This window comes from Panthera pardus, unplaced genomic scaffold, assembly GCF_024362965.1.
Source record: "Panthera pardus isolate Hobbes unplaced genomic scaffold, ASM2436296v1 HiC_scaffold_17, whole genome shotgun sequence".
Taxonomy (NCBI): Eukaryota; Metazoa; Chordata; class Mammalia; order Carnivora; family Felidae; genus Panthera; species Panthera pardus.
In genome coordinates this window covers 105,404,807-105,427,407 of record NW_026526732.1, presented here as the reverse complement: position 1 = coordinate 105,427,407, position 22,601 = coordinate 105,404,807, and the positions used below count along the sequence as shown (strand labels likewise).

The window sequence follows — 22,601 nt, the reverse complement described above, 5'->3', positions numbered from 1 at the left end:
TACACTGAGCATCTTTCAATCAGTCAAAATGTGAGATATCTTTTGAAGATTATGTTTACCCATTCTGTTCTGAAAAGATTTAATGTGACCTTTTCTTAGATATAAAAGTGACTAATTTGTTTAATGGCAACAAAAATGCTGATTTACCACCCAAGTGGTCACTAAGTCGGCAACATTTGTTAAACCAGATATTACTCAAAACGAAAGTAGGAATTAACCCTTTATTCTTTGTAATCAGTAAAAATGCTCAGCATTTTAGCTGTGGTTGCTTCACAATTTCAACATCTTAGTGGCCGTTGCTTTACGATTTATGAAAGATGCCTTGTACTTGTGTCCATGCTTCATTTTTGCTGGTTAAATAATCTCATGATTATCTTAACCATTACTATACATCAGGGAGGAAAGACCTCAGGGTGGGATGATTTTTGGGGTCATGGAAAGTTCCACTATCCAACAATCTTCTGGCCAGGTCTTGTGGATGATTAATAACCCTCATGCTATTTCATCTTGATATTTCTTGGTCCATACCCATAAAATTTTCCTGCTTGGTATTCATTTTTTAAGTCTATAACATTATTGGGATTTTATGCTGACTTCATAACCTTCAGAGTAACTGATCGTAGCAAAATATTTCCTTGCTTATAGAGAGCAGCTTTCCATTGACCTCGATTTTAATGAATACATTTTGAAAAGAAAACATTTATTACCAAGTGAAATAAGCATCTCTGAAAGACTTCTCCCACCAGCGAAGAGTAATTTTTTTTTTTAATAGAACCCCTGAGGAGGCTGAATCTGATATAGCACCAATACTGGCTTATTCAAAGCTCTGAATCATTTTGGACTCACCATTAAGATTCAAGTTACCACACTTTACTGATTGCTTCCCATTTAGTTGTTTTCCTTCTTCACTAGACTAGGTTTCTGGAAAAGAGGATCTGTACTTATCTCTGTAACTCCCCAGGCTAGCGCCGTGTCTGAATCAACGTAAGCATGGAATATATCTCTATTGAGAAAGCTATTCATTGGGATAAGGCAGATACACAGAGTAGGGAGTTTGGAGCATGGCAGATGCTTGCGTATCTTTATGAAGAATGCAACACATGTGTTTAAGACCCAGGACACACGTCCATTTCCCAAACTTAAAAGCCTGCTGAAAGCAAAAGGCTGTGAGGTAAAGAATGAGGTTTACAATAAGAGATTATGGAGCCAGAGAGGAAAAGACCAACAGAATATAATGACCATTTCCAAGGTCGCAAGTAGAAGATGGTTCCAAAAAATACATTATAATGACCAGGGTTCTCCTTCACTGAAGAAAGAACAAATAGAAACACCTATTCTAAATCGATGTGAGGAATAATTTTCTTCAAGAGAGACATTAAGTAGAGAATAGGTTACTGAAAGAATGTATAAACAAGGCTTTCTGATACTTGTAGATTAGATAACCTGCCAAAATTTCTCTTAATGAAGGCTTATGAACATTTATGCACAAAATAACGATACTTATGTTAGACCCCTTTAAGGCGCACAAGGCACAACTACTGAATAGTATTTAGAACAGTAAATAAAAGAGGAACCAAATCCCTATCTTATATGCCCCTGCAAAACATAAGAGAGTGGGATACCAAATGGGATAACTTCCTTTTTGTGATACATAATTACGAGTTTTCAGTGGCCAGTGGCACACATCCTATCATTCATGTGGACTAGGAAGACATCCTTTTAACTCATTCTATCAGGTGATTTATAATTGCCATTTAAACACAATAAGTGAGGGAGGATATGATTTGTGAATCCGCTAGGATGCTAATGGAAAAGCTCTCTACTGACCCAAGAAGGGCACTTAAATTGTTCCGGCTCCTATGTAGTTGGAACTACTTTAAATATTCATTGCACTTTAATGAACGTACTTTTCCTTTAATTAGACATGGTGTTAATACTGTTTTAATCTGAATTGATTTGCCACACTGATCTGGGGAAGCCAGGATCTGTTTATGAATGAATTAGAAGTCTCAAGCTTACTAAAACTAGTAGTTAACCTTCCCAGAACTCTTATGTCTCAAAAGGAAGCATAATATTATTTTCACAGGTGAAAAGATACAAGACATGGGGTGTATTTAGCTGAAGATTAAGTAAAGTTTGGCAAGCTAAGACTGGGAATATTTTGAAATTCCTTAATATCATGTTTTTAATACTCAATATGTGACAATTAAAAAGATCACGAAGTCACTTGATCTTTCATTCATTCAACACGTATCCTTTACTTTTTTCTCTGCACTTATCAAAAGGACGGACTAACGATGGATAGCATTAATGAATTGGTTGCACAGTAGCAAAGCGTGACCACCTCAGGATATGAAGGTATTTAGGTTATCTTGGTGAAAATTAAGGAGTTAATAACAACTTAATAAAGGTGAAGGTCTATTTCAAGTCCTGGTATTATACTTCTTTGAGCTGTCAAGATTTATTACCTTTGGATGTATCACCATAACAATATTTTTCACGTGCCTCCAGGTTTTCTTTATTAATCTCCTTACAGAAATGCATGCCTTTTGAAGTGTCCAGGGATATATTTTCCCAATGACGAGTAATCCAAGACATCTTTGGAGTATAACAAATTGATTAAGACATCATACTTCTGGCCAGTCAATACCAGGTTAAGGAATTATAGGAGAGGATGAAGTTGTTTATTTAGCTAAAGAGCTCCCATGGAGGTAATTTACCTGGTGGGGAAATGATGTGATTGTTGCTGTCAAGGCAAATGCTCTCTCCTTTGGGACCTCAGAGGCTGAGGCTCAGGAGAAATAGCATTTGCCCCTTATCCTCTCATCCGTTGCAAAATTGCTGGATAGGATGGTGGGATCTTCTGGTCTAAGGTCCCTCAGTGTTTCTCAATTTGGTTATCCCTGCATTCATTCATACAAAGACTTCGAAAATACCAATGCTTGGGCCCTTTCCCCAGAGATTCAAATTCAGTGGTCTGGGGAGGGGCCCATGGCACCATAAAATTGGAAAGTTCCTGAATTGTTTCTTTGGAGAATCACTGAGCTATAGCAAGTGAAAAGCTGTAACAATTACTTCATAATAGGATAAGCCACAAGGTACTCTTAGAAGCTTAATCTTGGATGTGGTCCTTAACAAAGTAATTCACAGCATTTTGGAGTTGGTCTACAAATAAATCAGGTCCTTCTAATTTTCATCCAGGGTTTTTCTTGGGACACCTCCTCCCCTGGAACTTGTTGACCTATATTTGTATCTTGTTTTCGTAAGTGCATATACTTACAAAAGAGACATCTTAAATCATGGAAGAAAATGCTCTTTTCCTATAGCTTCTATTGACAAGCCAGAATATTTTGCTTTCTTCCTTAAGCCTATTAAAGATAGTAAAAATCAGTTCCAAAAACTCTGCCCCAGAAGCACTCTAAAGGTAACAATAAATGAACAATTAAGTAAATTATGTCGCAGTCACTTGCCAGACTTTTGAACAACCGATAAAATTATAATTATGAAAATGCTTGTGAAAAAATGAAAATAAATAGAATCAAAAAAGACATATACCATATATGACAACTGTGTATTTTATAGTTAAAGACTAGAAATAAATTGTGTATAGAATTGGTGAGTGGGATTGTGAGAGATTTTTCACTTGGTTTCCTAATCTTTCCTTGGTGTTGTTATAATGTTGATTCATATTTAAAAATACCTATAATTTATTAAGAAACTACCAGGTGCCAGAAATTTTGAAAATCTATAGATAGGATATTAATAATACAATTTTTAACAGAAAAATTGAAGGACAAAGACATTAAGTAGCATGTCTGAGTCATAGAGCTAGTAAATGACAAGATCGGATTCAAAGGTTTGTCAGTTTCTTTTTTTATTACCCTCTTCACCGTTATTTAAAAATTTTAAAAGAGGGACTCAATCAATAAGACCCCTACCTCCCACCTCAATAAAAACATTTGTTACTTTAGGTTAAATGGACTGGATTGTCCATGCTTATATGTTTAACATCATCAGTAAGTTTTCTGGATACTAAGTTGAGGGAAAGATGAAAAGTGAGAATCTCTTATCAGTTTAGTTATCAATTAACGAAATATTCTTCTATCATGAAAAAGTCAAGGAGGATAACATCAAATTAATAAACAACTTTTTGAGGGGCACCTGGGTGGATCAGTCAGTTGAGTGTCAGACTTTGCTCAGGTCATGATCTCACAGTTCGTGGGTTCAAGCCCCATGTTGAGTCTGTAGTCTGTTTTGGATTCTGTGTTTCCCTCTCTCTCTGCCCCTTCCCTCCTCACATTGTCCCTCTCAAAAAATAAATAAACATTAAGAAATTTTTTTTTATTAAAAAAAACTTTTTGAGAGAAGTTAACTAGAAATATAAACTTGGATATTGTTTAGTAAGTTAAGATGTGATTAGTAACATACTGATGTGATTAGTTAATAAAAAAAAAAAGTCTAAAGTTTCTCAGCCTAGAAAGGATCCAGTTCCTTAAAAATAATCCCCAAGGTAAAAAATGGCTGGAAAGAATGAGATGATAATAAACGTTAAGTTGCTAATACCAGTTTTATGTGCCATTCCCTTAGAGAGATATGCTCTATCTATGAAAAGGGGTCATTAAACTAGTTCAGACCCTGGGCTTCCCAGGGCCCTGGGAGCTCCAGCAGGGCGCGTGTCTGTCTCTGGGGACACTTACTGGTGCCCCACCATCCCTGTCCTCATGCTCCATTACTCAGGCTCTGCCTCCTCCCCCCAGGAATTTGCCCTAAAGAGATTATCCCACAAACTGCACTGTGCAGGAAGATCTGGTTCCTGGGAAGAGAGAAATGAAAAGCTAGAATTTTCTCACATTTCTTTTAAGCTAGAAGTGTGAATCAGATATGATCCCTGCCCTTAAAAGTCTTATAGTCTTGAAGGAGAATAAGACAGATTCTAAATAGCACATATACTCCTTTGTGCTGTTATACGCATGTTTAATAACATGCTTCATCTCGGTTTCTAATGCAACATTTCATACATGAAAGGGTAACCTATCCTGTCTAGGAGTTCATATTTTGGTTTGCTAATATTCCCATGCAACAGATTTTCACTAATTTACATCCATCATCTATTTTCTTTCATTAAAATTTTTTCTTGTGCATAAGTATTTTTTATCTTAAAATATAAAACAAAAGACTGCTGAATGGAATCTTTAGCTTGTAGACTCTTTGGATAAGTTTCTTTTTCTCATTCAATTTTCATTTCACTACCAAATAAACACTTGGAACTATTAAAACAGTAAGTGTAACTTGGGTTTCCTATGGACGGAATATACAAATAAGGTTGTAGTACAAAGAGCTTAAATTTCACTTGCTTGTATCTTCACTTTAAGATGGGAACTCTGGCCCCTGAAAACTTTTACCCTTACATTTCTGGGAGTCTTTCTGCTCTCTTTATTATTTCCCAAAACACTTTCCATGGTCTTCCTCTCCAGTCCCCTGGTTGATTGCCATTAACGTGAGCTAGCACTGGCACTGGTCCTGACTCTCTGAAGTTGGTGCTGTGGTCTTCAGATGTGATTCTGTGAATTCTCTTACTGCTAGGTTGCCACATAAAATACGTGGCACCCAGTTAAATCTGAATTTCAGATAAGTAAAGAATGCAATATATAGGATGCATTTCTACTAAAAAAATTATCCTTTGTTTATCCAAAATTCAAACTTAACTTGGTGCCTCGTATTTTTACTTGCTAAATCTGACAGCCCTACCTTGTGCTCAAGCCATACCATGCCTCCTGCAGTCTCTCGTGAGCTAAAGTCACATGTGTGCTATATACAGGTGGGGAAAATGGCTCTCTTTTCCTCTTCCGATGGCCTTTTGTCTCTTTATTATTTTTAAGTTCATTTATGAGACTGATTTACTTTGAGAGAGAGAGAAAGCATGAGTGAGGGAGGGCAGAGAGAGAGGGAAAGAGAGAATCCCAGTCAGGCTCTGCTCCATCAGTGCAGAGCTCCACGTGGGGCTCAAACCCATGAACCACGAGATCATGACCTGATCTGAAGTTGGACACTTAACCAACCGAGCCACCCAGGCATCCCAGCCTTTTGTCTCTTTAGCCCAACATTGCTTGTGCCATCTTAAGACCACTCACAGGAACAGCTTTCAGTGTCTTTCTGTGGCCATCTATCTTTGGGGTTTAGACAGCCTTAGAATGTCAGACTCACTGTGGCGGGCTTTTTTTTCCCTGTTCTCTTAGACATTCCCCCAATGGCTTGTCCCACAGTCCTCCTTATTGGCTAGCTCCTCCCAGACAAGTCAATTTACGTAATGAAGGCTACCAGCTCTCTTGGTTCATGAGGCACATACAGTTTTATTTCATCAAAGACTTTCAACAAATAATAAAACTTAGACTGTGATTACGGGAACTGCCTTCAAAGTACCTCTAACGTGCGTGGAAGTGTTTCCTACCTTTGGAAGCACTTAGGGAAGCTCTGTGGAAAAAGTGGCTTTGGGGCTTCAGCTTTTAAGAAATGTGTGCGAATTTGACAGCGTGAAAGAAATTCCAAGCAAATGTAACAGTATGAGTGGAGGTAAGAAGACAGGAAAGTTCAGGGTTGGCTTACTTTGGTTTGGTGACACCGTATGATGTACAGCAACTGGAAACTATAAGGAAAGTTGGTGCCCTGGACAAGGAAAGTTCTCCATGGCCGTGGTCAGGAGTTTGTAATTTCTTCTCCAGGCAATGGGAAGCGCTTGCAAGATTTGGTTAGAAGAAAAATATAATCAAGAGATGCTTATAGTCCTGTTACACAGGCTACATTCCAAGTGTGAGAAATTATAGGAGAGAGATTAGTTTATCACATAAATAAAGTAGGTAAGGAGTAATGAAGTCCCAAGGGAGGGACAGGAGAAAGAAAAGGAAAAACAGAAATTTGAAAGAGACCTTGGTCTGAAAACTTGATAATCATTTTAATCAGCAGAGTTTTGTTTTGTTTTGTTTTGTTTTGTTTTGTTTTGTTTTGTTTTTGTGGGTTTTTTGGTTGTTTTTTTTTTTTTTTTTTTTTTTAAATTCCCAATGCCCATGCCACTTCGAGACTAATTAAATCAAAATCTCTGGAGATGAGACCCCCACATCAGTATTGTCAAATCTCCCCTCGTGATTCCAACACTCAGCCAAGACCGATCACCACTATTGCAGAGCAGGAGTTCTCTCACTTACGTAGGAATCAGAGTCACCAAAGGGCTTGTTGGGCACCATTGCCAGAGTTACGGCAGATCTGGAATGAGGTCTAAGAATTCGCATCTTGAACAAGTTCCTAGGTGGTGTGGGTGCCGTTGGTCCAAGGACCATGCTAGCAGAACTTCTGGGGTGGAATGATCAGGACCTAACAGTTAATTAGCTATTACTATGTATATGTCTTGGCTGGTTGGGGGGAGAGGGAGAAAGAGTTAATTACAGGGGACTGAGATTCTGAGCCTGAGTAAATGGCAGCATAGAGGTGCTATTCAACAGTCATAGACAGTGGAAGAAAATAGATATTGGGCTTGAATGAGAATATGGAGAGAAAAGACAACGAAAAAGAGTGTTTTATGGGGGGCCATTATAAAAATGGGAACAGTAAGAAGAGGGAGCCAGTAAGAAGCAGAGAACCATCAGAGACACAGAAGGAGAACCAGAATGTCACAAACACCTAGCACGGAGAAAGTGGTCAAGGCTAGCTCTGTTAAGAACATCACAAAAATGTAACCTCTGAGATATTTCCAAACCCAGTGAACGCAGAGAACCAAGGTCCCACATTTTCCTTATCTGCTCTTTACTATCCTTAGCAAAGAGAGGTCAGAATGATAACCCTGGAGGCAGCTTAAGGTCTTTAGTGCAAAAAACAGAGGGATCTGTATCCCTCACACTGCACTTACTAAGGAAATAAGGATGACGACCATATGACAGAAAGATTTTCAGCTTTGAGGGTTGAAACAAAAAGGGCTTTTCACCTAATCTGGCTAAGGGCAGAGTATCAGTGCTCATGGAGTTAAGCCCCTAGCAGCTGTTAAGAATTTACAATGAACCTGGTGCTGTTCTAATGCCGTATACGGCTCCTGCTCACAGTGGGGTTCATGGATCAGTGGCATCGGCATCACTTGCTAGAAATGCAGACTTTCATCCACACCAGACCTCCTGGAACTGAATCTGTATTTTTGAAAATATCCCCAGGTAACATTTAGAGCTTGAGGTAACAATTAGAGCTTGAGAAGCACTGCTTTTAGGTATCATGAACTCATTTAGTCTACTCAGTGCTATGAGGTAGGGACTATGAGGAGGGAGCTGAGTTCTGAAGAGGTTACAACATTTGTACAAAGTCATACAACTAATGGGGCAGAGCCAAGATCTACACCCAGATAATCTAGATCCATAGACCTGGATCTGACTTGTGTTACATCAATGCTCAAGAAACTCTTACAATGTCCCTTCCCATCGTCGCCGTACCTTCCACCGCGGTGGCTCTTATCCAACGCTTTTAAGGTGCCTGTCGTCCCCTTTGTTCTCTTGTGTCTACCATCCAAGCCATGCACGTTAACCTCCTCACCCCTTAGATCTCAGCTCATAGTCACCTCCTCAGAAGGCAGCAGTATCCAACACCCCAAGACTTGGTATTCCACTCTCACAGTGCCATTTTTTCTTCCATGATAATCTGTAGATATGAATTCGTGTGATTTTTGCCTTTTTTGCCAGGCTTAAGCACCTAGAGGGCAAATGCACATCTGTTTTGTATCTCATGGAATTGCCAGGGACCAAGATGGAGCCTGGCACAGAGTCGACACGATCCATTACCTAGATGAGTGTGCACAGGAATGACTTTCAAATCAAATGTGCACCTTCCCCACATTAGCATGGACTATAGCGCCAATCAGAACTGAATACTCTTGGGGGCGCCCGAGTGGCTCAGTTGGTTAAGCGTCCAGTTCTTTGTTTTGGCTCACGTCATGATCTCACAGTTTGTGAGTTGGAGCCCTGCATCTGGCTCTGCTCTGACAGTGTGGAGCCTGCTTGGGATTCTCTCTCTCTCTCTCTCTCTCTCTCTCTCTCTCTCTCTGCCTCTCCCCTGCTCCCTGCTCGTGCTGTCTCTCTCAAAATAAATAAATAAACTTTAAAAAAAAAAAAAGAATACACTCTCCCTCCAGGTAATTAAGAAACCTGGTGAGGTGAAAGAACAGACTTGAACATTCAAAAGAAGTGTAAACTTTGAGGCTGAACCTGATCCATCCAGGCAAGCCTCCACCTGCCAGAAACATTCAGGACCTCCTGAGGCTATGAGAACCCTGTGTATGTACAACCACTTTCCAGAATCCAGAGCCAGTAAGTACTCTGCCTTCAGCCTTTGAGGCAGCAGAGGAAAGTCAGAGTGGCCCACGTGAGCCCTCCCCGTATTGGCAGGGTAGCTCTGGAGGGAAAACATTGGCTGTTCTAACACAAATCCTATAACTAAACAGAGTCCATTCATTCTGAGCGCTGCTCATCAGGTACCTTTCAGAGGTCCCGAGTTTCTCTGAATGACAGAGAATAAGCCTTGATTTCAGTGAATGGCTCTGCCATAATAATCGTGAGAAAAGCACGGATTGCAACGTCACTTTAAAAATACGCCCCACTGTAATTTCGTGTCTCATTTTCCCAAATACTCTTGCTCCTATGGATAGTTCCTATACCTTGTGTTCTCATATTATATTAACATAATTAGGCTAACTAGGCCTTAATGTTGCCACTCTCGTGAAGAAAAAAACTGCAAAGGGCCTTGAGAAAAATGCTGCTGATGTTTTTTTCTTAAAGAGATGGTTAGATTTAATTTCAACATTTTTGGAAAATATTGAACGACAGTAATCAGCTTTAAGCTTAACCAGGTGACAGTTCCCAACGACAGCTGATACGGACGAGGGTTTCTCCATGCGGAAGAGCTGCTTGCTAATTCTCCAGGCATTTCCTCAACATCTCTATCACGTGCCTGAATGATATGGCTATAGGCTCAACTACTCAATTTTCTTAGGGTGTTCTTGGTCTGAATTGACACGTTACTTCAAGCTCAGCCATGAATGAGGAATCCGGAGGTCCACCTTGTGTCTTAGACCTGAGCTTTTCAAATGCTCAAATGCATGAATCACCTAGGGGCTTTGTTAAAATGCAGACTCCTGTCAGGTGAGATGCGGGAATTTGCATTTCTAATAATGTCCCAGGTGATACTGATGCTGCCTGTCCATATGTAACACTTTAGGGAACAAGGTCTTAGAAAACAAAATGAAATTGATTTTGTTATTTACAATGCAACTTGGCACCCTTTTTAACCAGAAGCATTGCCTAAACGTTTCCGCGTGCCAGGGCTGGGATAAATGTAACCCTATCGACCAGCACAGGGGCAGAAACAATCCGGAGAAATGAGTTACTCCCAGGATTCCACCCTGGGGAGGGGGCCCCAAGGTGATCTGTTTGACTCAGGGAAGAAACAGGCTTGCTGTTCAATCTAGAGCCGTCTTACACAAATCTAGAGTCTAGGAATTTCCAGACTCCTTTTTAAAAAATATTTATACCAAGCACATACAGAAGTGCTTGGAAGTATCTAGAATAGGCTTGAACATATGCTGATCACTCTAAAATTGAATTAAAAGCAATGTGGTCCAATAATGATGTAACAGCTATTGGGTTAAAATGGAAAATACTCTCCAAACACAATGTATTTTGAAATGCAAAATATAATAGCTTGTTTCAGTTAAATAATGTCTATAATAGAAAAGGCTGAGAAAATAACTGTTAGAGCTTATCATTGCTTAAAGTGGCATGAGAGGCAAAGGAGTGGTTTCTTTTGGAGGGGGGAGTGGCCTTAGTTCTTCCTGCCCTCCCACCATGTTGTGTCTCTTTGACTTCTTTTCTCCACCCTTACCCCAAGCTCTTGGTGGTCCTGCACCACTGAGGGAAACACCAGCTGATCAACTGAGAGTAAGAAAAGAAGAATGGAGAGATCCATTTCTGTTCCTTTTTTTTTTTTAACCATCCCTTAATCCTTGAATTTCAAACATGAGGAGAGTATAAATAAAATTATGAAAATTATTTACTTTAGTTAAAAATAGGTCTTTGTTGAAGCCAAGGAGAAGGAGATAGCTCCCCCATCAAGCAAGCCTTTTGCCCATTTGGATGCTCAGTGTTGGAGGAGGTCATTAAGAGGACATGACCTCTGATTGACCCATAAGCTTGACCTGGGTAATCAGAGGCTCCTGACCTCTTCCCCTGGCCTTGCAATATACATACTGTCCATTATTCTCACAGTGAGAGATGTTTTCAAGGATGCAGCCCTGAGAAAGCAATGTGTTATTGAGACCATCTGGACGGTGTATGTAACTGAACACAGGCTTCTATACAGACTTTTAAGATTCTCACAGGCAGGTATAGAGATCTACTCATCTTGTGGCTGCCCAGGAAAAGCCTCATATAGAAGTTCTCTTGCTCATTAAACCTTGACACCTACCAATCTAGGGTGGCCTGCTTCTTTCTTTGGTCTCTCTTTGCCTTCTTTGTATGGAGGAACAGTTTTATTTTATTTTATTTTTTAATGTTTATTTGTCTTTGAGAGAGAGAGAGAGAGAGAGACAGAGCATGAGTGGGAAAGGGACAGAGAGAGGGAGACACAGAATTTGAAGCAGGCTCCAGGCTCTGAGCTCGACACAGAGCCCAACATGGGGCTCAAACCTACAAACCATGAGATCATGACCTGAGCCAAAGTCTGGTGCTTAACTGACTGAGCCACCCAGGCACCCCATATTTTATTTTATTTTTTAAGTTTATTTATTGTTGAGAGAGAGAGAGAGACTGCAAACAGGGAAGGGGCAGAGAGAGACAGAGAGACAATCCCAAGCAGGCTCTGCACTGACAGTGCCCATATGGGGCTCGAACTCCCCAACCGTAACATCACGACCTGAGCTGAGATCAACCGTCTGACGCTCAACCTTGACTAAGCCACCCAGGTGCCCCGTGTACAAGGAACAGTTTTTAAACCAGTCAGAAAAATTTAATAAACCAACTTATCCTGACTCGGTGGCTAGGAAATATATATACAATAACTTCATTAGGAAACCATGATGACCATTATTGAACAGCATAGTTCAGATCTAACCAAACACATCTACTTTATTCCACAGGAAAAATATTCTAGAATATATTCCCAAATCCACCGTAATGATAGTCATCTACTACCTAGTGGAACGTTACATCAGAATGCTAGAACTTGAAGTCCAGATTGGTGATGGGATTTGTCCATTAACATACAACTGATCTTTAAAGAACTGGGCTTAGAACTTAGAGCTCCTGAACATTTCCCAATTTACTCCCAATTGTCTTATCCCAACCTATATCATCAATTATTTTTCCTGATGCCAATTTAAGACAAAAACACCCAAGCTTGTCTGGGACAAAATACCCTGTCTGAAAACTTAAGACCACACTGTAGGTTTCCCACCTGCAGTTGATCATGGGGCCTCGCCATGGTTTGTTTTGAGTTGATGTGAAATGATATTAAAGATGAAATCACTGGCCAGTGAGGCATTTGCTAAACAATTTGCAGCAGGTTCCTCAGTCAGCATACAGTAGGGGTTTGCCCAGACTGGAAGTTTCACTCCCTTATGGATGAATAAGAGAAGTGAAGCTTCCTTTCCCCATCTTATGAACTAGTGGATCTGAGTGAGCCAGCGGACAACTGTGAAAGATCAGTAGTGGTCTTTTAATGCAGATCTGAGATGACTTGGGAATTATGGCACGAGATTTTTCTTAGTACAAAGGCCTGTTGTTACAAAGAATGGCGCAGAGCGTGATGGGACCTAATGTAGTATTGTGATTAAGAATTCAGTACGGACACCTGGATTCAAATCCCAGCTCCAACGTGTACTATCTCAGGGACCTTGTACAAGTCATTTAACCTGGTCATTAGCTTCCTTACCTATAAAATGAGAATAAAAATACTCCCCTGACTCACAAACTTGTAACAATAATATGCTATGTATAAAGCACAATAAATCTGAACATTCAGTAAGGTAGCAATGTTTTCCCCCATCAAGAGACAGAATCAGGAAGGTAAGCTTGAATCAAAATATCCTGAGAGAAGATCCTGACATGGATGTCTTACAAGATTTTAGAATAAATTAGGGAAAGAGGTCTGGAAGAACCAAACTTTCTTGGAAATCTCTAAAATAATGTTGGTCCTCACTTTCCATGTTGGCTTAGGTTGCCCTTCCATTGAGTCTGGAATGAAATAATCAATGGCAATATCTTCCAAACCTGGAAATGTCCCCACAGAAGTGCTGTTCTTTATTAAGAAACAGGAAGATCTTTCTTTGCTCCTGTTCTTAAATATGGTATATTGAAGCACATACACTTCAGTTCAACATCTATTCATAGGTGTGGGATTAATGAAATTTAGTGGGAAGGACAGGCTGCAGGGGAATCAAATCTGCTTCATTTCTTTCTCACCATTTGCTATGGACCCCATTTGCCTGCTTCTTCTTTTTACTTGTGCATTTTACTGTGGCCAGAGTAAAGATCTTGGAGTCCAGAGTGGTCCTTGCTTAAGGATTTTGAGCACCTGATTCATTTTATTCAAGAGACTGGGTTCATCAATATGTTATGTATTTAACTTAGAAATTCAGTCTAGCCACATTGTATTAACTTATACAATATGTAGTTTACTAGGTGGGGAAAAAAAGGCTCTAAACTATTGGGGCCAAAAACACTTTATAGAAATCTGGAGAATGTAGAGACTACCTTTAAAAATAAAATTATGCCACAGAGGTATGAAAAGTGATGATAATTTTGTGATATTACAGTACAAATGTACAAATTAATCAACAGACTAATCAATGATGTGAATACTATCTATAAAGAACTGAATTAGGTTGGGGGGAACATAAATAGCATAGAAGGAATATAAGACATGACTTTGTGCCTCATCTGGAGTATGATAATGGATATAATAATATAAAGATTTTAATTAGAGACACCCTTATAGAGTTCCTATCATGCAGGTGTAGGAATTGCAGATTTGGGCACCTTTTCCACACAGTTTTTGAAAATGTGTATGTTTCATTTCTTCTATAGTATTCTAAGCTGACTCCTGCTTTTTTCATACCAGCTTTATCTGAGACTCTGTTACCAGCCAACTTTCCATGTCTCTGCTTCTCTGGATCACCTTGGCAAGATAATCGTGTTTATCAGAAGTTCTAAACCCTTCTGTGCTCAGGACTACTTGGGTGTCTTCGTGATATTTGGAAGATGTCCTTCCAACGGTCAGAACTGTTTCTGGTCGCTTCTTTCTGTCAATCGGTGTTTCTACATCTTCAGACTATCTCTGAGAACTGACCTGCTGCTTCTTCCGTGTCAAGAGATTGCCAATCCCTGCTCACGTTGTCCAGCCAGTGCTATTTATTTTGCATTTTCCCACAACTCCTGCTTCCCTGCCTAACAATGGCATCTTCCACCATGAAAATTTTCCATATTGAGTTGGGAAGAGAGGTGACCCAAGTATGACAGAGGAAAGCAAAATGAATTAGAGGGCCATAAACGTAAGTACAAAATTTCCCCTCAAATCTCATACACCAGAAGTTCTCAAACTTTACCATGCATCAACATCCCAGGGACACTTCTTGAGAACCACTGCCACATGTGAATCAAAATCATCTCCAAATAACATGTAATCAAAACAAGAGGCCATCTCATTTTGCTCTGTGACAAGGAGCTCTTAACCTAGACATCCTTGGAGACCCTTTGATAGGATTCGAGCTCTCCATGGTACTCCACAAATTATATTTTATATTACATTAGCATGTGTGAGATTGCATCCGGATGCTTGAGAGGGCCCACTGCTCTCAGAAGACACTCAAAGGATGCATTTTCCCAAACATTATCTTCTACAACTCCCACTGATGCCATGCAGTGAGAGTCAAGCCAGCACATGTGTGGAAGCGTTGACATTAGAACGGAGCAGAATAGGGCTTTACAGTTTATAGAGCCAAGGTGTAATTTTCCTGTTCTTTTTATGGTTAATAAAATAATTCTATTACTACTATTACACTGGCCTTTGTAATCAGTTATTCCATTCTTTCATGATTATACACTGACTCCTACCAAGATGTAGATCCACCAGTCAATCAGCCAAAAAGTTTAGATGGAGCGCCAATGATAGGCCTAGTATGGTGTTGGCTCAGTGAGGAACCCAAAGATTGCAGAATCCCTGCTCACAGGCAACTCTCGGTGAGGATACTGACATACACTACTTGTAAGCCCTGTGAGAATAAGAACCTTGTTTTTCTGACCCCAAATTCTGTCTCATGTGCCTACAAGAGCACCTAGCAAATCACAGGAGCACAGCTAAATATTAAATGAGTGAATTAAAGACCTCAGGGGTTTATACTGTAAATGTCATAATGATTTTGGCGGATAAACAAAATATTCACAGTGGCTGATTGGCCAACGCTCTTACACCTGGAGAGTACTGCTGAATAAAGGAAATAAGGGACCCAATTAATAAGGCACGTTAATAATCTGCAAACTTGCCTCCACAGGGAAAGCAAATTGAAACTTAAATATGACACAGTTTCAAATGGCTCTTTACACCAGATGTCCGGCATAGGTAAGAACTCAGTTAAAAGATTAGGCTAGAAGATCACCTCTCCCTCCACTGCATCCTTTCCTGTAGCAAGTGATAATGTTGATGGCAAAGGATTCGGGTAACAAAAAGCATGCTGCCCAACCACATATATTCATCATGCTTCCTTCGATAAGTGTGAAGCAGGCAAGCCCTTCCTTACCTAGATTTCAAGCTGATGAATCATCTGTCTAGTTTCAGTAAACCCCAAGGGACTGCTCAGCTTTGTAAAGCTGAAACCCTGTCAGCCTCTGGATGCATTTAAACAAGGACAACGTGTTAAAAGGAGGCAGGTTATGAGGTTTCCTGAGGAATCCCTAGTTTCTAAGTGCACAAAACTCTCCTTCAATGCACAATAAAGAGCCTTTGTATCTAAAATAACCCCAGAAAGTTATTTTTAAATCGTGTATAGATGCTGACTATCTCAAATACATAAAGAGAAATATTAATGATATTCGGCCATCCATTTACCCAAACGAGGTCCCTCCTATTCCATTATCTCCATGGTAGCACACACATAGCCTTATACACGTTAGAAGAAAGAAAATTCCTCCTTCTTGGGAAATACCTGTCCTGGGAGTTCTCCGTTGTGCAGGTTCTGAGCACACACAGGGTCGAGCATACAAATGGTGCAGTGACTCTTTTGGAAGTCACATTTGTCCCTGAAACTTCAGTCACCTGGAGACTGCATGCCTCATTGCCTGCAGCAGCTCAATCCTGACAGTGTAGGATGAGTTTAGAAATCTCATTTGAGCAACAAAATTTGAATCGAGAGTTCAAACAGCATAATGTGTTTAATGCTGAAATAATCTTTTTTTTTTTTTGCAACTTCTGCTGACTGTGGAATTTTTCTCTTTTTTCTTTGCTTTTGGGCTATCATCTTGGTTTGGTTTGGATATTGTGACGGGAAAGGAGGGTAACAGGACTCAGTCTACGGGAACATCTGTTACCTGCACATCCCCATTTGTACACATAGAACGTCTCTGTTTCTTCTGCTATGCTAACACACTTACACATAATTCCTGAAATCCCTACTACATTCATATCCACTGCTTCCAGACACACACTCACAAGGCACCAAAACACAAAATCTCTACATGTCAAAATCAAACCAGGCTGAAGACGTAAATAGGTGAACATGGCACCAGGTGGATGTGTAATCAGTAATAAGAAATACATCGAGCCCCATAATGAAAAGAAATCCCCCAAATTGTTTAGGATTCCCCCTCCCCCTTCCATTCACTGATTTATTAACCCTGAACAAAGATGTAATTGCAGGGTCTCAGAAACAACTTTTTTTTTTCCATTTTTTTTTTTCATTTTTTTTGGCATTTGTTTTGTTTGGCTTTGAATTTCTTAATATCTAGTCGTACCATTCATTCATTGCCTGTTTTCTTCACTCAGTTGCCCATCTTTCCCCCTCCCCCCCAAAATGAAAGAAGCATTAGCTTCTGAGTCTTAAGGATGAGACCTCTGCATTTTCTTTGCTTGTTTAGGGCAAGAAATGAAGTGCTGCCTCTTTAATTGGCAGAAGCATGCAGGAGGAGCGTACCTTTAATTTAGTGCTGGGATACCTCACTTGCACCCTGGCTGTTGTCTTATTGGAGACGGCAGCCTGCCTGAGATCCTCTAGCACTGAAATAATATCATCCAGCACGCATTTCTTATCCTGATTTTTCAACACACACAGATGGGAAAAAGTATAATTATAGCCCTTGTGGTTCACCTTCATTTCCAGCACGGCTCGGTGGGTCTGCAGGATCCCCTCAGCCTGGAGCAAAATATTGTCCCCGGGTGGGGAGAGGAGGATCACCCTGCCATACCTCCCAGGGGTGTGTAAGTCCGAATAGAGCTGGCTTTTGGACTGGTCCAGGGGGAAAAGGCTGCTGGCCAGGCTGCGCTCGATCTTGGCCAGGCTGTGGCTGGGAGCGACCAGGCGCTCCAGGTCGCCCTCGGGCTGGAAGCGGTTGAGCGCGCTGAGGCCGAAGGTGATGGTCAGGACTGCGGGCACGGTGAGGAAAAAGACCGGGTGCCGGCTCACGCACAAGCCCAGCCTGTGGCAGCACGACTGGAGCCCTCTGCGAAGCACCTGCCGCAGCATCCTCCACCAGATCCAGCTCGCAGGCGCTCCCGGCCGTCTTAAAAAGCACATGTGACATGTGTAAGCGCCGGGCCACCCCCCCCCCCCGCTCCCCCATCCCACCCCCCTCCGGGCCAGCCCCCCTCCCCAGCACCGCCGCGTCCCCACCCCTCCGCGCTCACCCCCAACCACTCCGCCTGGTCTTTCCCCGGCCCCACCTCCATGCGCTCCTACTACTCTTTCAAACACTGCAGCAAGTTGCAGCAAGGCGGGCAAATATCGACAGTGCGCTGCGGGGGGCACCGCGGGGCCCACCCCTCCCCGGCCTCCCCGCGCCCTCGCCGCCTCCCGCGCCCCTCTCACCGCATGAGCAGCGTTCCCTCGGTCTAGCCCTTCATCTCGGTGCTGCAGTCCCCCGGCCTCCCTCGCTGGAGGTGGTTCCGTGCGGAGCGTCCCACAGATGTGGATTTCCTCTCCGTCCTGATGGGGTTCGGTGCCTAACTGGAACCATGTGCCTCGGTGTTGTAAGAAGCAGACATGTGCCCCAAAAGGGGCGGAGGGGGGCGGGGAGGAGAGAGACTAGAAGGGAGGGAGCGAAGTGGGGGGGGGGCAGCTAAGCTTTTTTTTTTTAAGATGCTGGCAGTTATTTTTAGAGTTTTGTTTTCCCTCTTCCCTCCTGGCTGGAGTGAATGGAAGAGGAAACTGGTGAAGGTGCTGCTGGCCCATTGGAGCAAAGGCAATTAGAGCCTGCGGGGGGGAGAGGGGGTGTACGGGGGAGGGGGGTGTGTGGAGGGAGGGAGCTCGAGGGCTCCTGGAGGCCAGCAGCCGTTTTGCCCCTCCAGTTTCCCTGTGCCCTCGAAATCTGCTTTCCTGCCGAAGGAAAAAGAGAGCGGAGAGGATGATGCTGCATTTTTAACATACCACAAAGCATGCAAGGGATTTCCTTGCAACACCTTCCCGCCGTCATTCCAGACTAGTAGGCTGCAGCCGAGGGCTGCCAGAGACCCCATTTGTGGGTGGTGCGTTGGGGCTCTAGAGATCCCTTCCTTGATCTGGTGATTGGAGTGGAGGCATTTGCCAATAGCAGTCGCCTGTGGCTTGGTGTGTGTGTTTGTGTGTGTCGCGGGTTGGTAGTGAAGATCCACAGGCAGTGTGTAGTTTCCCATAAAATATTACGTTCACTTCCTGTACTTTTGAAGTTTAGGACAAAAAGTTCTTAGTTTCTGGTTTCAGTTCCCTTTCCCCATTTTCCCTTCCATCAGATTTATTCTGATATGAAGTAGACCCAGAGGCTATCTAGTTTTCTCTTGTGAGTGGAATTACAGAAACAAACATTTTGGGACACCCATCACACAGGTTTTGCCTCAATAAAGAGGGTGACAGGGCTAGGAGGAAATACACTGGAGTCATTTAATATGTAAAACAGTGAGTCTCCTTCACCACAGAGGAGAGAAAACTCCCACCAGGTACAATTCCTCCCTGACTACCTAACCCTGTAAAGATGAGAAACTCTCATGTGCAGATCCCATCAACTTCAAAAACTTTACTATTAGTAAGTGGATGTGTGTATTTTATTTTTTTGCTGATTGGGCCTTTCACAAGGCCCAGTGTTCTGGAAAGAATGTGAAGAACCCTTGAAGACAAGTTCTAAATTTGGTTGTGAACTGGAGACCTGCTTTCCAAAGTTTCTGTTCTTTTTGCACTGACTTCATAGAGGAAATGGGGATTCAAAACATGATTCATTCACACTTTCTTAATCATAGTAAAATGACCCACTCTTCATCAGATACTTGAGATATGCCCATGTGTGCATACAAAAAAGCTGAAAAATCTCATCCTCTTAATAGATGAGTTTTATTTTTCCTAGTGGAATCAGTTTTTCAGTTAGAAGACCAGAGAGACTGCAGGCAGCTCAGAAACAGGGGCAATGGTTAATTAAGGGCAACAGTTTAAAGGTGGTGTTATATAGAAGATAAAAGAAAAAATTCCAGCCTTTAAAATTGAAATTGACCTTGAAGAGCAGTCTGTTTGCAGCACCCCACCCCCTACCCCCAGGCCAATAGCTTCTATAATATCCCTGATGGTTCTCCACCCAGCCCTTGCTTCTGTATGAGATTTCTATTCTTCTATTCTATTCTATTCTATTCTATCTATTCTATTCTATTCTATTCTATTCTATTCTATTCTATTCTATTCTATTCTATTCCATTCCATTCATTTAATGCTTTTATATCAGCATGGGTTTAGGGGTATTTATAAATATTTCTCTTGTGCTTGGATTAGAATTCAATACTTTGTTTCCTTTGTTGCTCAGATTGGTTCCACTTTGCCCACTGGGTCCTCTGTCTCCCTTTGACATATCTCATTATTATTGGGTCCTTAAAAAAAAAAAAAAAGTATTCTGTATTTTCCAGCACTAAAAGATATTCCAGGCTTGTCTTGTATCTTTTCTGTCTGAGTATCAGCCATTTCTCGAGAAGCCCTGGTTTGTTTATTAGACAATGGTATTAGAAACAAAGATCTGGGTGCTAAGTGTGCTGCTTGCTGTTGGGGTGTCATCACTTCTAAACCTTCGCCACCGACAACAAGGAAATACATGGGTGTGCAGATCTTCCTCAGCTGACAGTGGGGTGATGTCCTAAAAAATCCATGGTAAGTTGAAAATATTGCAAGTTCAAAATGCATTTAATACACCTAAAATACCAAAACCATAGCTAAGTCTAGCCTACCTTAAACGTGTTCAGAGCACTTAACATTGGCCCGCAGTTGGGCAAAGCCGTTTAACATAAAGCCTATTTTACAGTAAAGTGTTGAATATCTCATGTAAGTTATTGAATATGATATTGAAAGTGAAAAACAGAATGGCTGAAGGCGTATGGGTTGTTTACCTTCCTGACTGTATGGTGACCTGGAATCTGTGGTTTAGTGTCGCTGCCTAGCATCAGGAGAGATTATCCTACTGCATATGGCTTGCGAAATTCAGAGTATGGTTTCTACTGAATGCGCAACAACATAAAGTTGAAAAATTGTATGTCGAGCCATTGTAAATTGGGGACTGTCTGTATACTAATCTGTGCATGTGTATATCTATAAATAGTTCTTTATTTAGCTCTTTGTATCTAGATTAAGCTAAACATGGGTTTATATATGTCTCCAACTCTAATCTATTGCCACATGGGTCATTGAAGCCTCTTTCCTATGCTTACCTGTAACCTCCTTACCTGTCACTTCAACAGTGACAAATTGGCTCAGTGGCTGATCTTTAAATGATTTTTCAATAATAAAAACATTTTTTTTTGGAAAAAAATTGAAGTAAAGAAGAAAATCATGGCTTAATTTTGATACTGTAAGAAGCTAAGGGCAAATACTATTATGGGTTGATTAGAAAGATAAAGCATATACTCAAAAGAAGGGGAATGTTAGCAATATTCCAGATTAACCTACAGGATATTAATTTGCATTAGAATATTAGTGAATATCAATCGCATGATAATTCTAGTAAACCTGATTGAAAATAAAGCTTAAAATAAATCTGAAAGTGGTGCATTTAGAGGCCAATCAGTTACAACACAAGTATCTGTACTGGTTTGTTCATATAGGATTTGTCGTTTCTGATGTGTGTTGGTCAATATCAGTTTTCAAGACTTGGAACCAGGTTGGCATTTATCCACTTGGCCTTTTGTGGGTTAGGACACCAGAAGAACATGAATTTGGACCCAGAATAGCTGAGTTCTAGGCCAGCCCCTCACGTTACTTCCTGGGTGTTTTGAGCGAGACACCTTGGTCTCTGATCCTGTTTCCTTATCTATGAACTTGGATTATGTTCTTTACCCTCTTGTCACTTCATTCACAGCAACATTCACCAAAGCCCTGTAACTCTGTCGTATTAACTAGTGCTATAAATAATACTAGTGATTGTAACAAATAAGCCTCTAAATTTTAGCGGTGTGAAACAGTACAAGTTTATATCTTGTTCGAGGTGAACAGTCCATTATGGGTATTCCCGTTTTAGCAAGAAAAGGTAGACCTCAGTTCCACAAGTCATTCATCCATCTTCGACTCCTGGCTTCCAAGGGCATTCCCAAGGGAGGCCATTTCCTGGCCAGTCAGCTAAACGTGGGAAAAGAGCCCGGAGGAGCCCGCTGGGGAGGCGTTTACGGCTCAGTCTGGAATGGCATACGTTATTTCCTCTTACATCCTTAGATTAGAATTTAGTTGCAAGAGAGGCTGAATAATGCAGTTTCACGCAGATCTCCTTCTCTGTCCCACAGGCAACTTGAGCATTGTTGGTTTTGGGAAAATGCTCTTTGAGCTTCTTCTGTGGTGGCTTTAAGGAGTCTGACCTCTTAGGCCTGTCGTGTCCAGGAAGGGCACGTCTGAGAGATACAGTTTTAGAGGCAATGTTGGTCTTTATCATTTTGGATGTTTCCAGCAACTGGTTTAAAGAATAAGGGCATTTCTTATCTAACTGTTAGGATGTCCTTGGAACCACAGTAGAGGGGACGGCCATCGCCAGCACAACCCAACGAAAAGCCCCTGTAGCTGCCAGAAGGAATGAGAGGTCAACCAATCACCGAGCCACAGCACGACCTGACTCGAAAAAGGCCCACCCAGACCTAAACCGCTGCAGCTTAAAAACCCCACCCCACCACACCTGGGGGCGACTTCCCTGACTCCTTCCTCTCTCTCTCTCCCTGAGTCACGGAACCTCGCCCGAGACCTTAGTTCCCAAATAAAGCCTTTGACTGCTAAAATTTTTTAGCCTCTGACTCCTATCTTTACCCTGCCTTACACCTGACCCTAACATTTGGTGCCAAAACCCAGGAGGGAGGTAGTAGCTCGCCTCCCTTGGCTGAGCTCCCTCCTCGCC

At 41.5% G+C, this 22,601-nt stretch overlaps 1 protein-coding gene across 3 annotated transcripts in view; it reads right to left on the bottom strand.

Moving 5' to 3' along the window:
* PTCHD4 (patched domain containing 4) overlaps positions 1-19,788 on the bottom strand; it is a 180,367-nt gene extending 160,579 nt beyond the window's left edge. The window contains exons 1-3 of one of the 3 annotated variants that reach the window (XM_053904813.1): positions 18,653-19,788; positions 18,095-18,232; positions 17,204-17,789 (exon numbers count right to left, since the gene is read on the bottom strand). In XM_053904813.1, coding sequence (XP_053760788.1) covers positions 17,204-17,789; positions 18,095-18,099 — 591 coding nt within the window. In that variant the 5' untranslated portion in view covers positions 18,100-18,232; positions 18,653-19,788. Of the gene's footprint in view, positions 1-17,203; positions 17,804-18,094; positions 18,233-18,652 lie in introns of those variants that run through there. The other 2 variants (XM_019457366.2, XM_053904814.1) reach the window with 2 other exon arrangements.
* Between the last annotated feature and the right edge of the window lie 2,813 nt (positions 19,789-22,601).